Source organism: Phocoena sinus, chromosome 7 (assembly GCF_008692025.1).
Source record: "Phocoena sinus isolate mPhoSin1 chromosome 7, mPhoSin1.pri, whole genome shotgun sequence".
Taxonomy (NCBI): domain Eukaryota; kingdom Metazoa; phylum Chordata; class Mammalia; order Artiodactyla; family Phocoenidae; genus Phocoena; species Phocoena sinus.
The window spans coordinates 68,348,950-68,367,798 of NC_045769.1; the positions used below are offsets into that span (position 1 = coordinate 68,348,950).

Below are 18,849 nucleotides of genomic sequence, written 5' to 3' on the forward strand. Positions count from 1 at the left end.
GTATGTAGTTTCTACCTAGCACAGAGAAGTACAAGGACCATTTGTCTCCTGGAGTTTCCTGTAACAAAGGTATACAAAGAATTGTTTTCTGGGTGAATTAGAGCTAAAAGCCACTTTTGTTTCTTCTCTTATCAAGTGATGAGAAGAGTAGGGACTCCAGTTTCTATTTGATCCTCACGCTGTACTTTCAGTAGATTCAGTGAAGAAATCCAGGTAGAAGGTCACAGGTGAACACTTTCCGTTCTGGGAGGATTGAGGTTTTTTAAAAGACTTTGAAGTTAAATCAACAGTTTCAGAAGAAACTTCTCTCTTCTATTTTTTTTTAAAAGAAAAAGTTTTGTGAAAATTAAATAGAAAACAGAATTATGTGTAGTTATCACTGTTCGGTAGTATTTCATTCTATTAACGTAAGACTTCACTGATCTATCAGAAACAAAAATAAAACTTAAAGTGATATGAAGCTTTCGTTGTTGTTTTAAGAAAGCTTTTTTTCCACTCTTTTTGAAGGCTTTTTTTCCTCCGTTTTGGTTGCTGTCTTGAAGTGACTTAAGACAGCTTCTCTCCTATTTTTCTACCTACGTAAGAGTGATATTTGATCATTGTAATAATTCACTTTACAATCCCTGAATAATTCTTCAGAAAGCTTTTTAAATAGACTTGTATCTGTTAAATTTTAATAATACATCTTAATATAGTATTTTAGATGAATTTATAAAGTTTTAAAAGTAAGGTTTTTTAAAGAAAAATCACGTTGAATGTATTTGAATTTTACCAGGGGTCATTTCTCAAATGGTAGCTCAAAAAGTCTCTGAGTTCATTCTGGGTGACAGCTCCTAATATTGTTTTTTCAAACATTACAGCAAAAAGCCCCTAAATATAGAATTAATAATTTTTTTGATAATTAAAAAATATAAGTTACTTAGTAGAATTACTGAGTTGGTTAAAGTCTGCTTGGTTTTAGAATGGGGCTATAGAGGAAGAGTCAAGAGAAAGTTATGGGAAGCCATCTAGACAAGGGTTTTGTTTTGTTTTGTTTTTCCTTTCTTGGGTGTTGGTGATGATGTCTTATACTACGCTTAGTCCTTGGCAAAACAAAGCTGGTCTTCAGCCGCTTTTCACCTCCCTTTTAAGCATTTTTCTTTTCCTCTCAAAGTAATCCATCTAGGCATCTTATATCCTCTTGTTGAACTTTCTCCCTGTTAAGGTCTGTATTTAGTTCAATATCTGCACTTTAAAAAAACACAAATTTTGGGACTTCCCTGGTGGCACAGTGGTTAAGAATCTGCTTGCCAACGCAGGGGACACGGGTTCGAGCCCTAGTCTGGGAAGATCCCACATGCCACGGAACAACTAAGCCCATGCGCCACAACTACAGAGCCTGTGCTCTAGAGCCCGTGAGCCACAACTACTGAAGCCTGTGTGCCTAGAGCCCGTGCTCCGCAACAGAGAGAAGCCACCACAATAAGGAGCCCGCGCACCGCAATGAGGAGTAGCCCCCACTCACTGCAACTAGAGAAAGCCTGCGTGCAGCAACGAAGACCCAATGCAGCCAAAAATAAATAAATAAATAAGCTAATTTTTAAAAAACCACAAATTTTCTGTAAGATGTGATTAGCTGATAATCAGGCCTCTTAGGGTTCTTTATTTATTTATTTTTAATTTTTATTTTATTTATCTTTTTATACAGCAGGTTCTTATTAGTTATCCATTTTATCCATATTAGAGTATACATGTCGATCCCAATCTCCCAATTCATCAAACCACCACCACCCCCTGCCACTTTCCCCACCTTGGTGTCCATATATTTGTTTTCTACATCTGTGTCTCAATTTCTGCCCTGCAAACCAATTCATCTGTACCATTTTTCTAGGTTGCACATATATGCGTTAATATACGATATTTGTTTTTCTCTTTCTGACTTACTTCACTCTGTATGACAGTCTCTAGATTCATCCACGTCTCTACAAATCACCCAATTTTGTTCCTTTTTATGGCTGAGTAATATTCCATTGTATATATGTACCACACCTCCTTTATCCATTCGTCTGTCGATAGGCATTTAGGTTGCTTCCATAACCTGGCTGTTGTAAATAGTGCTGCAGTGAACATTGGGGTGCATGTGTCTTTTTGAATTATGGTTTTCTCTGGGTATATGCCCATTAGTGGGATTGTTGGCTCATATGGTAATTCTGTTTTTAGTTTTTTAAGGAACCTCCATACTGTTCTCCGTAGTGGCTGTATCAATTTACATTCCCATCAACAGTGCAAGAGGGTTCCCTTTTCTCCACACCCTCTCCAGCATTTTTTGTTCGTAGATTTTCTGATGATGCCCACTCTAACTGGTGTGAGCTGATACCTCATTGTAGTTTTGATTTGCATTTCTCTAATAACTAGTGATGTTGAGCAGCTTTTCATGTGCTTTTGGCCACCTGTATGTCTTTTTTGGGGAAACGTCTATTTAGGTCTTCTGCCCATTTTTTGGATTGGATGGTTTGTTTTTTTGATATTGAGCTGCATGAGCTGTTTATATATTTTGGAGATTAATCCTTTGTCAGTCGATTCACTTGCAGATATTTTCTCCCATTCTGAGAGTTGTCTTTTCATCTTGTTTGTAGTTTCCTTTGCTTTGCAAAAGCTTTGAAGTTTCATTAGGTCCCATTTGTTTATTTTTGTTTTTATTTCCATTACTCTAGGAGATGGATCAAAAATGATCTTGCTGTGATTTATGTCAAAGAGTGTTCCTCCTATGTTTTCCTCTCAGAGTTTTATAGTGTCCGGTCTTACATTTAGGTCTCTAATCCATTTTGAGTTTATTTTTGTGTATGGTGTTAGGGATTGTTCTAATTTTATTCTTTTACGTGTACCTGTCCAATTTTCCCAGCACCACTTATTGAAGAGACTGTCTTTTCTCCAATGTATATCCTTGCCTCCTTTGTCATAGATTAGTTGACCATAGGTGCGTGGGTTTATCTCTGGGCTTTCTATCCTGTTCCTTTGATCTATATTTCTGTTTTTGTGCCAGTACCATAGTGTCTTGATTACTGGAGCTTTGTAGTATAGTCTGAAGTCAGGGAGTCTGATTCCTCCAGCTCCATTTTTTTTCCTCAAGACTGCTTTGGCTATTTGGGGTCTTTTGTGTCTCCATACAAATTTTAAGATTTTTTGTTCTAGTTCTGTAAAAATTGCCATTGGTAATTTGATAGGGATTGCACTGAATCTGTAGATTGCTTTGGGTAATATAGTCATTTTCACAATATTGATTCTTCCAATCCAAGAACATGGTATATCTCTCCATCTGTTGAATCATCTTTAACTTCTTTCAACAGTGTCTTATAGTTTTCTGCATACATGTCTTTTGTCTCCTTAGGTAGGTTTATTCCTAGGTATTTTATTCTTTTTGTTGCAGTGGTAAATGGGCGTGTTTCCTTAATTTCTCTTTCAGGTTTTTCATCATTAGTGTATAGGAATGAAAGAGATTTCTGTGCATTAATTTTGTAGCCTGCAACCTTACCAAATTCATTGATTAGTTCTAGTAAGTTTTCTGGTGGCATCTTTAGGATTCTCTATGTATAGTATCGTGTCATCTGCAAACAGTGACAGTTTTACTTCTTCTTTTCCATTTGTATTCCTTTTATTTCTTTTTATTCTCTGATTGCCATGGCTAGGACTTCCAAAACTATGTTGAATAATAGTGGCGAGAGTGGACATCCTTGTCTCGTTCCTGATCTTAGAGGAAATGCTTTCAGTTTTTCACCATTGAGAATGCTGTTTGCTGTGGGTTTGTCGTATATGGCCTTTATTATGTTGAGGTAGGTTCCCTCTATGCCCACTTTCTGGAGAGTTTTTATCATAAATGGGTGTTGAATTTTGTCAAAAGCTTTTTCTGCATCGATTGAGATGATCATATGGTTTTTATTCTTCAATTTGTTAATATGGTGTATCACATTGATTAATTTGCATATACTGAAGAATCCTTGTATCCCTGGGATAAATCCCACTTGATCATGGTGGATGATCCTTTTTTTTTTTTTTTTTTTCGGTACGCGGGCCTCTCACTGTTGTGGCCTCTCCCATTGCGGAGCACAGGCTCTGGACGCGCAGGCTCAGCAGCCATGGCTCACGGGCCCAGCCGCTCCCCGGCATGTGGGATCTTCCCAGACCGGGGCACGAACCCGTGTCCCCTGCATCGGCAGGCAGACTCTCAACCACTGCGCCACCAGGGAAGCCCAATGATCCTTTTAATGGGTTGTTGGATTCTGTTTGCTACTATTTTGTTAAGGATTTTTGCATGTATATTCATCAGTTGTATTGGTCTGTAATTTTCTTTTTTTGTTGTATCTTTGTCTGGTTTTGGTATCAGGGTGATGGTGGCCTATAGAATGAGTTTGGGAGTGTTCTTCCTCTGCAATTTTTTGGAAGAGTTTGAGAAGGATTGGTGTTAGTTCTTCTCTAAATGTTTCATAGAATTCACCTGTGAAGCCATCTGGTCCTGGACTTTAGTTTGTTGGAAGATTTTTAATCACAGTTTCAATTTCATTAATCGTGATTAGTCTGTTCATATTTTCTATTCCTGGTCCAGTCTTGGAACGTTCTACCTTTCTAAGAATTTGTCCATTTCTTCCAGGTTGTCCATTTTATTGGCATAGACTTTCTTGTAGTAGTCTCTTAGAATGCTTTGTATTTTTGCTGTGTCTGTTGTAACTTCTTTTTCATTTCTAATTTTATTGATTTGAGTTCTCTCCCTCTTTTTCTTGATGAGTCTGGCTAATGGTTTATCGATTTTGATTATCTTCTCAAAGAACCAGCTTTTAGTTTTATTGATCTTTGCTATTGTTTTCTTTGTTTCTATTTCATTTATTTCCTCTCTGATCTTTATGATTTCTTTCCTTCTACTACCTTTGGGTTTTGTTTGTTCTTCTTTCTCTAGTTCCTTTAGGTGTAAGGTTAGATTGTTTGAGATTTTTCTTGTTTCTTGAGGTAGGCTTGTATTGCCATAAACTTTCCTCTTAGAACTGCTTTTGTTGCACCACATAGGTTTTGGATCATCGTGTTTTCATTGTCATTTGTCTCTAGGTATTATTTGATTTCCTCTTTGATTTGTTCAGTGATCTCTTGGTTATTTAGTAAAGTACTGTCTAGCCTCTGTGTGTTTGTGTTTTTTACATTTTTTTCCCTGTAATTGATTTCTAATCTCATAGTGTTGTGGTCAGAAAAGATGCTTGATATGATTTCAGTTTTCTTAAATTTACTGAGCTTGATTTGTGACCCAAGATGTGATCTATACTGAAGAATGTTCCATGCACACTTGAGAAGAAAGTGTAATCTTCTGTTTTTGCATGGAATGTCCTAAAAATATCAATTAATCTATCTGGTCTATTGTGTCATTTAAAGCTTGTGTTTCCTTAGTAATTTTCTGTTTGGATGATCTGTCCATTGGTGTAAGTGAGGTGTTAAAATCCTCCACTATTATTGCGTTACTGTCGATTTCCTCTTTTATACCTGTTCGCAGTTGCCTTATGTATTGAGGTGCTGCCATGTTGGGTGCATATATGTTTATAATTGTTATATCTTCGTCTTGGATTGATCCCTTGATCATTATGTAGTGTCCTTCCTTGTCTCTTGTAACATTAAAAGTCTATTTTATCTGATATGAGTATTACTACTCCAGCTTTCTTTTGATTTCCATTTGCATGGAATATCTTTTTCCATCCCCTTACTTTCAGTCTGTATGTGTCCCTCGATCTGAAGTGGGTCTCTTGTAGACAGCATATATATGGGTCTTGTTTTTGTATCCATTCAGCAAGCCTGTGTCTTTTGGTTGGAGCATTTAATGCATTCACGTTTAAGGTAATTATCGATATGTATGTTCCTATGACCATTTTCTTAATTGTTTTGGGTTTGTTTTTGTAGGTCCTTTTTTTCTCTTGTGTTTCCCACGTAGAGAAGTTCCTGTAGCATTTGTTGTAGAGCTGGTTTGGTGGTGCTGAATTCTCTTAGCTTTTGCTTCTCCATCGTGTCTGAACGAGATCGTTGCTGGGTAGAGTAATCTTGGTTGTAGGTTCTTCCCTTTCATCACTTTAAATATGTCATGCCACTTCCTTCTGGGTTGCAGAGTTTCTGCTGAGAAATCAGCTGGTAACCTTATGGGAGTTCCCTTGTATGTTATTTGTCATTTTTCCCTTGCTGCTTTCAATAATTTTTCTTTGTCTTTAATTTTTGGCAGTTTGATTACTATGTGTCTTGGCATGTTTCTCCTTGGGTTTATCCTGTATGGGACTCTCTGTGCTTCCTGGACTAGGGTGGCTATTTCCTTTCCCATGTTAGGGAAGTTTTTGACTATAATCTCTTCAAATATTTTCTTGGGTCCTTTCTCTCTCTCTTCTCCTTCTGGGACCCCTGTTGTGCGAATATTAGTGTGTTTAATGTTGCCCCAGAGGTCTCTTAGGCTGTCTTTATTTCTTTTCATTCTTTTTTCTTTATTCTGTTCCGCAGCAGTGAATTCCACCATTCTGTCTTCCAGGTCACTTATCCATTCTTCTGCCTCAGTTATTCTGCGTTGATTCCTTCTAGTGTATTTTTCATTTCAGTTATTGTATTGTTCATCTCTGTTTGTTTGTTCTTTAGTTCTTCTAGGTCTTTGTTAAACATTTCTTGTATCTTCTTGATCTTTGCCTCCATTCTTTTTCTGAGGTCCTGGATCATCTTCACTATCATTATTCTTTATTCTTTTTCTGGAAAGTTGCCTATCTCCACTTCATTTAGTTGTTTTTCTGGTGTTGTACCTTGTTCCTTCATCTGGTACATAGCCCTCTGCCTTTTCATCTTGTCTGTCTTTCTGTGAATGTGGTTTTTGTTCCACAGGCTGCAGGATTGTAGTTCTTCTTCCTTCTGCTGTCTGCCCTCTGGTGGATGAGGCTATATATAAGAGGCTTGTGCCGGTTTCCTGATGGTGGTGGGTAGAGCTGGCTGTTGCTCTGGTGGGCAGAGCTCAGTAAAATTTTAATCTGCTTGTCTGCTGATGGGTGGGGCTGGGTTCCCTCCCTTTTGTTTGTTTGGCCTGATGCGACCCAACACTGGAGCCTACCTGGGATCTTTGGTGGGGCTAATGGCGGACTCTGGGAGGGCTCACGCCAAGGAGTACTTCCCAGAACTTCTGCTGCGAGTGTCCTTGTCCCCACGGTGAGACACAGCCACCCCTGCTTCTACAGGAGACCCTCCAACACTAGCAGGTAGGTCTGGTTCACTCTCCTGTTGGGTCACTGCTCTTTCCCCTGGGTCCCGATGTGCACACTACTTTGTGTGTGCCCTCCAAGAGTGGAGTCTCTGTTTCCCCCAGTCCTGTCGAAGTCCTGCAATCAAATCCCGCTAGCCTTCAGAGTCTGATTCTCTAGGAATTCCTCCTCCTGTTGCCGGATCCCCAGGTTGGGAAGCCTGACATGGGGCTCAGAACCTTCACTCCAGTGGGTGGACTTCTGTGGTATAAGTGCTCTCCAGTTTGTGAGTCACCACCCAGCAGTTATGGGATTTGATTTTATTGTGATTGTGCCCCTCCTCCCATCTCATTGTGGCTTCTCCTTTGTCTTTGGATGTGGGGTATCTTTTTTGGTGAGTTCCAGTGTCTTCCTGTCAATGATTGTTCAGCAGTTAGTTGTGATTCTGGTGCTCTCTCAAGAGGGAGTGAGAGCACATCCTTGTACTCTGCCATCTTGAACCAGTCTCTCTTTGTGTTATTGTAGCATTAATCCTTTAACATAATGAGACTTGGTTGGGGGATGGTATTTATGACAGAACATCTAAATGGGGATGGTGATATATAAATGTAAAAAAATTATTTAATATTTTCAAAAGCCAGATTCTATAATAAGTAAGTTGTATCTCCATTATGAGATGAGTATAAGAGGTGAAAACCTGTAGCTGTATTTGATCCTCTGGATTTTGATTTTTACATGTTTTCTGAATTTTCAATAGAAGAGTGCCAGAAATCTTCTTTGAAGGAATGGGAAATATGTCTTTTGCTTTCCCACTTACTCTGGTTTTAGCCAGCTTTATTTGAAGACATTTTTCTGCTTAAGATTACCAGGCTATTTTCCTGATGCTAGTTATTGCATTATTGAAATATTTGGTGTTATAGTTCTATGAAATTTTCTGCAAATACTGTATCCCTTATTTTTTCATTGTAGATTGGTATGCTGGGCTTTATTTGTGTGTAGCCAACAAAACCCCAACTAGACTGCTGCTTTTTTTGTGACTACACATATTACACTAGTTTTTTTGTGACACATTTGTCATAGCTGTTCAAATGCAGCTTGGTTTTTCCATTCTTTGTTTTATTTTCTTTTTTGATGTAATCCAAATTCAAATGCTTCATGTTACTTTCATGTGAGGTTAAGATTGATAATAATTTGAAATATTGCCTGTTAAATTCTTTCCCCTTACACTCAAAATGTGGTGGTTTGTTTTCAATTAATTAGCAAATAGTTATCGAACACATTTCAAGATAAAAGAATTTGAGGCAATCAAATTTTGAGAACTGAGGAATGTGAAAGAGATTTGAGCTTATACAGAAAGAATGAGTAGGGTATACACAGAGGATGCCCTTCCAGTGGGAACTGTAGTGAAGGCAGAGGCAGTGCTGTGCAGAGGAAGGAGCAGAGACTTGGGGTCAGACATGTGGCAGGCATTCAAACCCTGAGACGTTTGCTCTCTGTAAAATGGAAATAGCATTTGCTCTTTAGGTTATCCTCTTAGTTTCCTAAGGCTGCTGTAACAAATTACTGCTAGCTTAAACCAATAGAAATGTCATCTTTTAACAGTTCTGGAGGTGAGAAGTCCAAAATTAATTTCACTGGGTTGAAATCGAGGTGTTGGCAGGGCCACACTCCTTCCAGGGGCTTTATGGGGAGGCTGTTCCTTTCCCCTTTCAGCTTCTGGTGGCTGCCATTATTCCTTGGCTTGTGGTCACATCACTTGAGTCTCTGCCTCTGGTCACATTGCCCTTTCCTCTTATTTCTCTGTCAGATCTCCTTCTGTCTCCTAAAAGCATACTTGTGTTTGGATTTAGGGCCAAACTTTGTAATCCTGGATAATCTCCTCATCTTAATATCTTTCAGTTAATGACATCTGCGAATGCTTTGCCGTATAAGGTAACATTTAGATTCCAGAGATTAGGACCTGATGTCTTTGGGGCCATATTCAGCTTACTTCAGATACTATAAGAATTAAATACAGTAATGACAAAGGTCTCAGATTGAGATATGCAGAGATGTAACTTCCTTTATTTCTATAACTTGAATTAATTTCTAACTCTGAGTCTCCTGACCTCTTAATGGCAGACAGTTTAATCTTCTGTTACTGGTTTGCTTTATGGATTGTTATAGTCTTGTTGGGGTAAATAATCAATTCAGGTTATATAAATGAGTTACATACAGGTTTAAGATACACTCAGTTGAAGGTTAAGACCTAGTTTCACTCTTCCAACACTCTGGTGGGGCATTTAAGTCCCAGGAAGGGTATTTGTCTAACTTCTATCCAACTCTTCTCTTCGTGTTCTAGAAACTCTTATTTCTCTCAAGCTTATTGCCTGTATCATAAAGCCCCCTAAATTCATGGTCTTCTTTTAGCCCTTTCACACTTCTTCTGGAGAACTTGGTTCTGCAGTGCTCTTTCCTCATACTTGGATGCTACGGACTCATCTTCCTCAGCATTGCACTTAGCTATTGCTTTGCCGCCATGTTAGATGCAGGGCTTCTACTTGAGGGTAGAAGCCTCCTAAGGCTACTCTTTGGTTTGAACCACACACCACCATTAAACTTACCTGGGATTTTATTAGCATCATCTGCTCATCCTGAAAGGGTCCTAGTTCCAGAAGGGGCAGGATGTAGGGTCACTGTGACCTAAACCATCCAGTTACTATCTAGCCTCCTCTCAGGCTCCACTCCACCCTTTCCTCCACTAACCCCTTAATTCCAGATCCTTTCCCAGAGGACAGAGGGTGCATCCCTGTATGAGTCAGTGGAGGATTGGCTGGCCATTATTCTCCCCAAGTGATCATATTTGTCAAAGATTGATAAAGTCTAATTTGAAGCTCAAAAGTAAAGAAAGTGCATCTCTGTCATTTTTTCCTCTCTGTATAGTTTATCTTCAGGGCAGAACATGTGCTGTTTCCTTAGTGGTAGAGATAGGTGATGGGTACAGTGAAACACAGGTTGGTAAAACAAATAAGCAGACATATTGCTTAATACCTTGCAATTTTCTCCCACTGTGGTTGCAATAAATACAGATATAGTGTGTAGCACATAGTATATTTAATAATGTGAACCTATGCTTCATAAGGTTGAAAATATCAGTTGGAGTTGTGTGAGAAGTAAACAAAAGTAAGGATAATAAAGATTGTTAGGGATGCAACTTCCCACTCGATATCTCGGTGACTGCTGGATCTCCCTGCAAACTGCTTCTCTTACAGTCTTCTTAGCTCATTAATGGCGGTAGTCCTTCCAAATGCTTAAGCCAAGAATCTTGGTGTCTTCCTTCACTGCCCCCTCTCTTTCACTCCTCATCCAATTTGTCAACAAATCCTGTTGGCTCTACCTTCAGAATACATACACACAGATTCTGTCTACTTCTTACATGCTGCCACTCTCATCCAGGCCACATCATCTCCCCTTGTTAATTGCAATATTCTGCTAGATGGTCTTCCTGTTTCTACCCTTAAGCCTTTTGAAATCAGTTATCCACTCAGCATCCAGTGTGATCCAATGAAAACGTAAGTCAGCTCATAGTAGTCTTATGTTCAAAATGGATTCCTTTCCCTTATGCCCTCCTTTTTCCCTCCTCCCTGATCCATTTTTCTCTGTAGTGTTTATTGCCACCTTTTAAGATTTACATGATTTGTTGTCCCTGTCTTCCCATTAGAATTGAAGCTCCATGAGGCAATGACTTCTGTCTTGTTCACTACAAAATTCCAAGCCCCACAATGACTGTCTGACACATGGTAGGCCTTCAATAAATATTTGTCGAATGGACAGATGAATGAATAAGTTAAGACTGCCAGACTATATGGATTTATCTCATAACAAGTAGGAAGTGGACAAGTTTTTGAGTGGGGGTCACATTGATACAAATGTTTTATGAGGTTTCCTGTGATATCAGGATCCAGGTTGGATTGGAAGAATGAGAAAAACAGAGGTTTGGAGATTAGTTAGGAAAGAGTGAAGGTCTAAATGGGAATGGTGATAGTGGGAATGGGTTGGGGGTTGTTGGGTGTGTGAGAGACACTCGGACAAAGAGTCTGATATCTGGGGTAACAACTGGAGGATATTGGAGTTGACATAGAGAAAGTTGTAATGGACATTGGAAAATTTAGGAAAAAGCAGTTTGAGAGAGAAAAAGGAAGATACTTTGTTTCATTTTTTTAACATTTTTTACAAATTTTGGTAGAATGCATGTAACATAAAATTTACCATTTCATTCATTTTAAGGATAAAGCTCACTGGCATTATGTACGTTTATTTATATTTATATTGTTGTACAACCATCACCCCCATCCACCTCTAGAACATTTTTATCTTCTCATACTGAAACCCTGAACCCATTAAACAATAACTCCTCATTCTTCCCACACCCCGGGCCTTGACAACCACCATTCTACTTTGTGTCTCTATGAATTTGTCTGCTCTAGGTACCTCATGTAAATGGAATCATATAATGTTTTTTCTTTTGTGTCTGTCTTATTTTACATAGTATAATATCTTTAAGGTTCATCCATGTTGTAACATGTGTCAGAATTTCATTCCTTTTTAAGGCTAAATATTCCACGGAATGTCTTTACTACATTTTGTTTATCCATTCATTTGTTGATGGACATTAGGATGTTTTTACTTTCTGGCTATTGTGAATGATGCTACAATGGACATGGATGTACAAGTATCTGTTCCAGTCCCTGCTTTAACTTCTTTTGGTTATGAACTCAGAAGCGGAATTGCTGGAATTGTTTGATATTTGGAGGGACCACCATACTGAACTTTGGTTTTAGACAGATTATGTTTGAAGTGGTGGAAAGTCTAGCAGTTAGGATTGGAGTGCTAAGTGAAAGCAACTGTAGCTGGAGATTTCACTTCAGGGAACTTGACAGACATAATGGCTGAAGAGGGGAGAGTTAATTAGTTGAGAGAAGAGAAAAAAAAAGAGTCCAGCCAAGGACTGCATCTTAGGTGGGAGAAGGAGCTACCAGAGCTAGTCAATGAGACCGAAAAAGAGCAATCTGAATTAGGAACAGAACCCGGGAGTGCTGATACACACTTAGCTCCGACTCATTCTTATCCATGTATTCATTCAGCACTCTTAGAACTCCCTTTCAGATGAATAAGCTTCTATTTAAGTGTGACATTACTTTCAAGGGCTTGGGTGCTGCAGGTCACAGATTACTCCTGAGTGTTGAATTTCTGAGACATAGGTACTTTTCAAAAAGGTCCTAGAAGCACCTAAAAAAGCAGGGGGTTTCTATATTTCTTGTTTGGCTGTCCTCCATTTCTTATTTTGCATTAATAATTTCACAGTCACTTTTCTTTAACCTTTTATTGAAGTATGACGTACCTTAACATAAGTGAACAAAGGTGGACAACTTGGTGAATTCTCAGATATTGTTTCTACCTGAGTATCCAACACCCAGATTAAAAAACAGACTATTTCTCACCCCCGGTGGTTCCCTCATGCCCCTGCTCACTCACCCACTATCCCTATTATCTTGATTTCTAACACCATAGATTTATTGTATCTGTGTTGAACTTATATAAGTGGAATCATGTAGTATGTACTCTTTGTGTCTGACTTCTTCCATTTAGTATTATGTTTGTGGAATTCATCCATGAAGTTGTGTTTTATTGTAGTATATATTCCATTGTGTCCTTTACACAGTTTATATATTCATTCTCACGTTGATAGGCATTTGGGTAGTTTCCAGTTTGGGGCTATTATGAATAGTACCGCTATGAACATCACAGTTTCTTATTAAAATAGGAAATCTGCATGGTATGCTCACCTCTTTAAAGTTGCCATTGCTTTCTTCATTTAAGTGCCTTTCCTCCTAAGTGCCTTCCCACCCTGCCTAATTATCTTCATTGGTAATACAAACTACATTTGCCTGAACACTAGTTTTGAAAGTAAAAAGTGCCACAAGAAATCAGGTTTCTTAAAAAATTGTATGTCCTTGCATTAAAATTTTCTTTTTAAAGCATTTATTTTAGTTTTTCTCAACTATCCAGGTTATGTGTCTTAAACGCATAGTGAACCTGTCAAACTTTTTCAGCTCTTAATGGGATGAATTGTTCAACCCTGAGGCAAATATTTTAATTTTGGCACCATGATGAGTCGGAGAAAAAGAATCGTTCCCATATTCTTAATGCAGTTTTGTTATCAAACTTATAATTTACATAGCAATAAAAGGAGATTGAGAATTAGTAAAAAGTGCATTGTGATATTTTATGTCATTTTTCTCTTCGGGTTACAGTCTGCTTTGGTATAAAAATCAACATTACTAATTCAAAATTAATGAAAATTTTATCAATCTGATTATTCCAGAATTGAGTTGAAATTTTCTATGTTTAATAAAGATACGTACATAATATATTTTATATATTTGTATGGATATATACGTCCCTATGTTTATTTGTCTACCTACCTGTCTACCTTTCTATCCATCCATCCATCCATCTGTTGACATGCTCACTGGAACATTCTTTACAGAAAGAACAATAGAAGACCACGAGCTGGTGATTGAAGTGCTATCTAACTGGGGAATGGAAGAAGAAAATAAGCTATACTTTAGAAAAAATTATGCCAAATATGAATTCTTTAAAAACCCAATGGTAAGTGAAATCCCTATTAATAGTTATAGAAAATGAATGAGTTTAGTTAAATTTTATTTTATTTTATGTGAAGAAAAATATCACTATGGATAAAATACAAGTCCCTATTTGGTAAACTGTAGGTAAGAATTCTGGCCCTTTAAAATTATAGTCACACTTCTTCTTACTCTAACAATGATTAGCCAACATCATCACAGAAGTTCATATACATGGTTTTGGGGAACTACTGCTTCTTTTCTTGCTTTTTAAGAAAAAAAAACTACATTTGATTTGGGGAATTATTAGATATCTCCAAGCAGGTTCCAAAATATTATGGTTTAACTCTTTTCACAGAATTTAGGAAATTAAATAAGAAAAATTCTAAAGGAAAAACAGATTGATGTTTGTTGGGAGTGTTGAAACTTAGCCAGAAGTTTAGATTGACATGCATCTTGCTGTTCCAAACTATTTTGTTTTCAGTGCAATAATTGAGCTAAGTAGAAATGAGATAAAGACCAGTGCATTATCTAGTAACTAGTAAATACTACTTTCATTATAGTTCTTTTTAAAAGAAAGTAAATGTATGTCACATTCTAATGAAGACTAGTGATCTAGAGAAGTCAGAATAGCCTCTGGGCTCATTATTTTAAATTGTTTTTGACTCTGCAGCTGTAGCATATTTTTACACTAAGCTTTGGATAATTGGATTGAAATGATACTTTATGAAAAATATATGATACACACCATAATAGAATATTTTCAAACTCTGAAAGACCTCTTACGCTCTCTTTTATTTGAACTTATTAATAGAAACATAGTGGGATGATCTTTGACAAAGAAAATATGAGTCCTAATAAAAATTAAATAGAATTAGAATTAGAAAGGAAACTGTTTTCTTATTATGAATCTTTATTAAAAGCAAGAATTTAAAAGTCATAGTTAAAGACATAGGGTTTAGTGCTCAGTTTTAGTTGTTTTTTTTTTTTAATTTAAACAAGGCTGTAGATTCATTTTGTAGACTTAGAGTAGTGGTTCTCAACTGGGGGGTGATGTGGTAATGTCTGGAGACATTTTTGGTTGCCATACTGGGGGGATGGGGTTGCTGCTAGTGGGTGGAGGCCAGGAATGCTCTAAACGTCCTGCAATGCACAGGACAGTCCCCCCAACACAGCGTTATTAGACCGACGTTAATAGAACTACGCTTCAAAAACCCTGTCCTAAAGGAAGTATAGTGGCATATATTTTCCTAAACTTGCCTGATCATAAAAACTCCCTGGGGAAGGGGATAGTGGTTGTTAAAAATACAGGATCCAGGTCCTACCCTGACCTACTGAATCAGACACTCCAGGAAAGAGGCCTGGGAATTCCTATTTTTAAACAGCTTTCCTGGGTGAATTTTATGATTAAACAGGTTTGGAAAGATAGTGGGTGGAAAAGACTGTCATTTTAGCTCCCTGGCCCTCTAGTTTAACTCCTTGTTCCTCTACTCTATGGGCTGTGACCTTGGGTATATATATCCTTTACTTCTATGAGCCTTGACTTTATAAAATGGAGCTGATAGTCCTTCAGTACCTGCTAGAGTGGTTGCAGGACTCAGGGAAGACGTATGGGAGCTAGCACACTGTCAGCCTGAGGGCAGTGTTTGTAACTGGAGGTACATGGATCTCTGTGTATCAGCACCATCTGAAGGTGTTTGGCTAGTCTTTGGGCCCTGCTTCTACCTTCTCATTAAGATACCTGGGGGTAGAGTCAGGGACTGGCATGTTTAAAAGTGCTTTGGGTGAATTTTCAACACACTGATTTAAAGAGCTTTTGCTTTAGATGACTGTGTTGGTCATAGTTCAATCTTTCCTGGCATGGCTTTGGGATAATATAACATGTATCTTTTCGTCAGTATTTTTTTCCAGAGCATATGGTGTCTTTTGCAACTGAAACCAATGGTGAAATATCCCCCACACAGATTTTGCAGGTAAAATATATATTTTCATTAAAATATGTAAGTACTAAATAATGAAGGGAAACTTTAAGGTCCTTATTTACTTACTTATTTATTTTTCTAATTTTATAAGTAGATATACTCATTTATCTTGCATTTCCATGCTTTTTTTTTTTTTTACTTCATGAGAGTTGATAATATTCTTTTTTTAAATTGAAGTATCGTTGATTTACAATGTTGTGTTAGTTTCAGGTGTACTGCAAAGTGATAAAGTTGTACACACATATAGAGTTATTTTTTTTCAGATTCTTTTCCCTTATAGGTTATTACAAAATATTGAGTATAGTTCTTTTAGCTATACAGTAGGTCCTTGTTGGTTATCTATTTTATATATAGTAGTATGTATATATTAATCCCAGACTCTTAATTTATCCTCCCCCTTCCCCTTTGGTAACCATAAGTTTGTTTTCTATGTCTGTGGGTCTATTTCTGTTTTGTATATAAGTTCATTTGTATTTTTTTTCCTTAGATTCGAATATAAGTGATATCATATGATATTTGTCTTTCTCTGTCTGGCTTACTTCGCTTAGTAGGATAATCTCTAGGTCCAGCCATGTTGCTGAAAATGGCATTATTTCATTCATTTTTTATGGCTAAATAATATTCCATTGTATAAATATACTACATCTTCTTTATCCATTCATGTGTCAATGGACATTTAGGTTGCTTCCATGTCTTGGCTATTGTAAATAGTGCTGCAGTGAACACTGGGGTGCATGTGTCTTTTCCAGTTATGGTTTTCTCTGGATATATGCCCAGGAATGGGATTGCAGGATAATATGGTAGCTCTATTTTTAGTTTTCTGAGGAACCTCCATACTGTTCTCTATAGTGGCTGCACCATTTTACATTCCCATCAACAGTGTAGGAGGGTTCCTTTTTCTCCACACCCTCTCCAGCATTTATTATTTGTAGACTTTTTGATGATGGCCATTCTAACCAGTGTGAGGTGATACCTCATTGTAGCTTTGATTTCCATTTCTCTAATAATTAGTGATGTTGATTGAGCATCTTTTCATGTGCCATCTGTATGTCTTCTTTGGAGAAATGTCTATTTAGTGAGGTCCATATTTATACATGTCCAGATTTTGGATGGTATGCCTTGAGTGGTTAATTTTTGCTGGAGATAAAGTTGGAAAAGAGAAGAAGAGGAAAGAAAAGAAAAGAGTACAATCTAGATAAAGAATTCTGTAAATCAATAAAGACCCCTAACTATATTATTCTTCCCAGTTTTGAACAACTGTCAAAGGATTTTAAGCATTTAAAAAATGTGTATCATGAAAGGAAACTGGCAGAATTTTGCTCTGTGATGTATTTAAAGATTGTTAGTCTTTGAAAAAATCAAAATTTCCAGTAAATTATAGACATTTTACCAACATATATTTAATGTTAACTTTTATAATAAATGCTCTCAATCCTATTTATGATAAAATATTTAGCAATTAAATGAAATATTATCTATGATGGAAACTCTTGATTGGAACATGAAATAGCTGAATTAAGAATACTAGTTATGGGCTTCCCTGGTAGTGCAGTGGTTGGGAGTCTGCCTACCAATGCAGGGGACACAGGTTTGTGCCCCGGTCCGGGAGGATCCCACATGCCACGGAGCGGCTGGGCGCGTGAGCCATGGCCGCTGAACCTGCGTGTCCAGAGCCTGTGCTCTGCAACGGGAGAGGCCACAACAGTGAGACGCCCGTGTACCGCAAAAAAAACTAGTTATTTAATTTAAAACTTCCTTAGTTTTGCATCTATTGAGCTCATTTCTTACAAACTGGCAATGGCTGTAGGCTGTAATTTTCTTAAGACACGGGGTGGGGGCATAGCAGCGAGAGGCCCACGTACCGCAGAAAAAACTAGTTATTTAATTTAAAACTTCCTTAGTTTTGCATCTGTTGAGCTCATTTCTTACAAACTGGCAATGGCTGTAGGCTGTAATTTTCTTAAGACATTTTCATTACAATAAAAATTTTCAGTTATTTTCTATTTGATACTATACTTGTTAACAGGTTAATGGTGAGCAATGTCTTTATAATGGTTGCTGTTTGATCTAAACCCAAGGCATCCCCGAACCCACTCAATAGTCTCTGATCTTTAATGAAGAAAACTTTTAATAGTTCCAGTATAGATATTACTTTAAATATGTTGGTATTTGAATATACTGGTAAATATATTGGGTATCACAAATTTGTTTTCTATGGGCTTTTTATTTGTAATAGGTTATATTTCATTTTTTGCTTCAAAATATTTTAGAACTATGATTAGCCTCAGGATTTCTCTAAAAGCTACTTATATGCTACTAGGCTGTCACAGACACCCTGTAGAAGGTTAGGGTGAATGGCAGCAGCGGCAGTGCCCCAGCACCCCTCGCTCTCACGCCTCTTTATACTTTGCCTTTGGATTATGACAGGGCAGTGGATTGGAGTTTTTCTTCTGCCTCCTTTCCCAAATTCTCCTATAATTTAGTTATATTACTTTAATTTTAAATTATAAAAACAAGAAAAGTCATAGCTTTGGAATCATATAGTCCTGCACGTGCCCCTGACCTCTTCTCTCCACTGAGGCAATGTTTCCACTTTTTAAAACGTTCCTTCTTTTTCTAGTGTGACCTCTATGACTCCCTTTTTAAAATTTAATTGGTTTGGTTTAATAACTTGGAAAGCACTCAAACTAAAAAACCTACTTGCCTGCTTTGCATGTCAATTAATTAATATCTGTGGCTCATTAAATTAAAAGTTTTTTTATTAATTTACTTAAAAAACATTATCTACTCTCAGCATTTCCCCGAATAGCCTTTTAAAACTATGTTACGTTGGTTTAGCTAATATTTTCTCTTAGTTTCAGTTTTAACATTTTGCATTCGTTTATTCATAGGGATTTCCATTTCCTTCTTTTAGTGAGACACTAATGCGTTTCCACTGTCTTATTAAGGATGCTGAGCACAGCCACTCAGAGCTATTCCTTTTCATTCTCAATTTCCTGACCAACACATGCCTGCTGTCTCAGTTAATTA

The 18,849-nt window shown here is 37.4% G+C and overlaps 1 protein-coding gene across 4 annotated transcripts in view; it reads left to right on the forward strand.

Annotated features, from left to right (window-relative positions):
* The window catches only part of GRB14 (growth factor receptor bound protein 14), a 127,979-nt gene that overhangs the window by 85,007 nt on the left and 24,123 nt on the right, over positions 1-18,849 (forward strand). For 3 of the 4 annotated variants that reach the window (XM_032638537.1, XM_032638535.1, XM_032638534.1), the window contains 2 exons: positions 13,741-13,862; positions 15,736-15,810. In XM_032638537.1, the coding sequence (XP_032494428.1) occupies positions 13,741-13,862; positions 15,736-15,810 (197 nt within the window). The remainder of the gene's footprint in view (positions 1-13,740; positions 13,863-15,735; positions 15,811-18,849) is intronic. The other variant, XM_032638536.1, reaches the window with a different exon arrangement.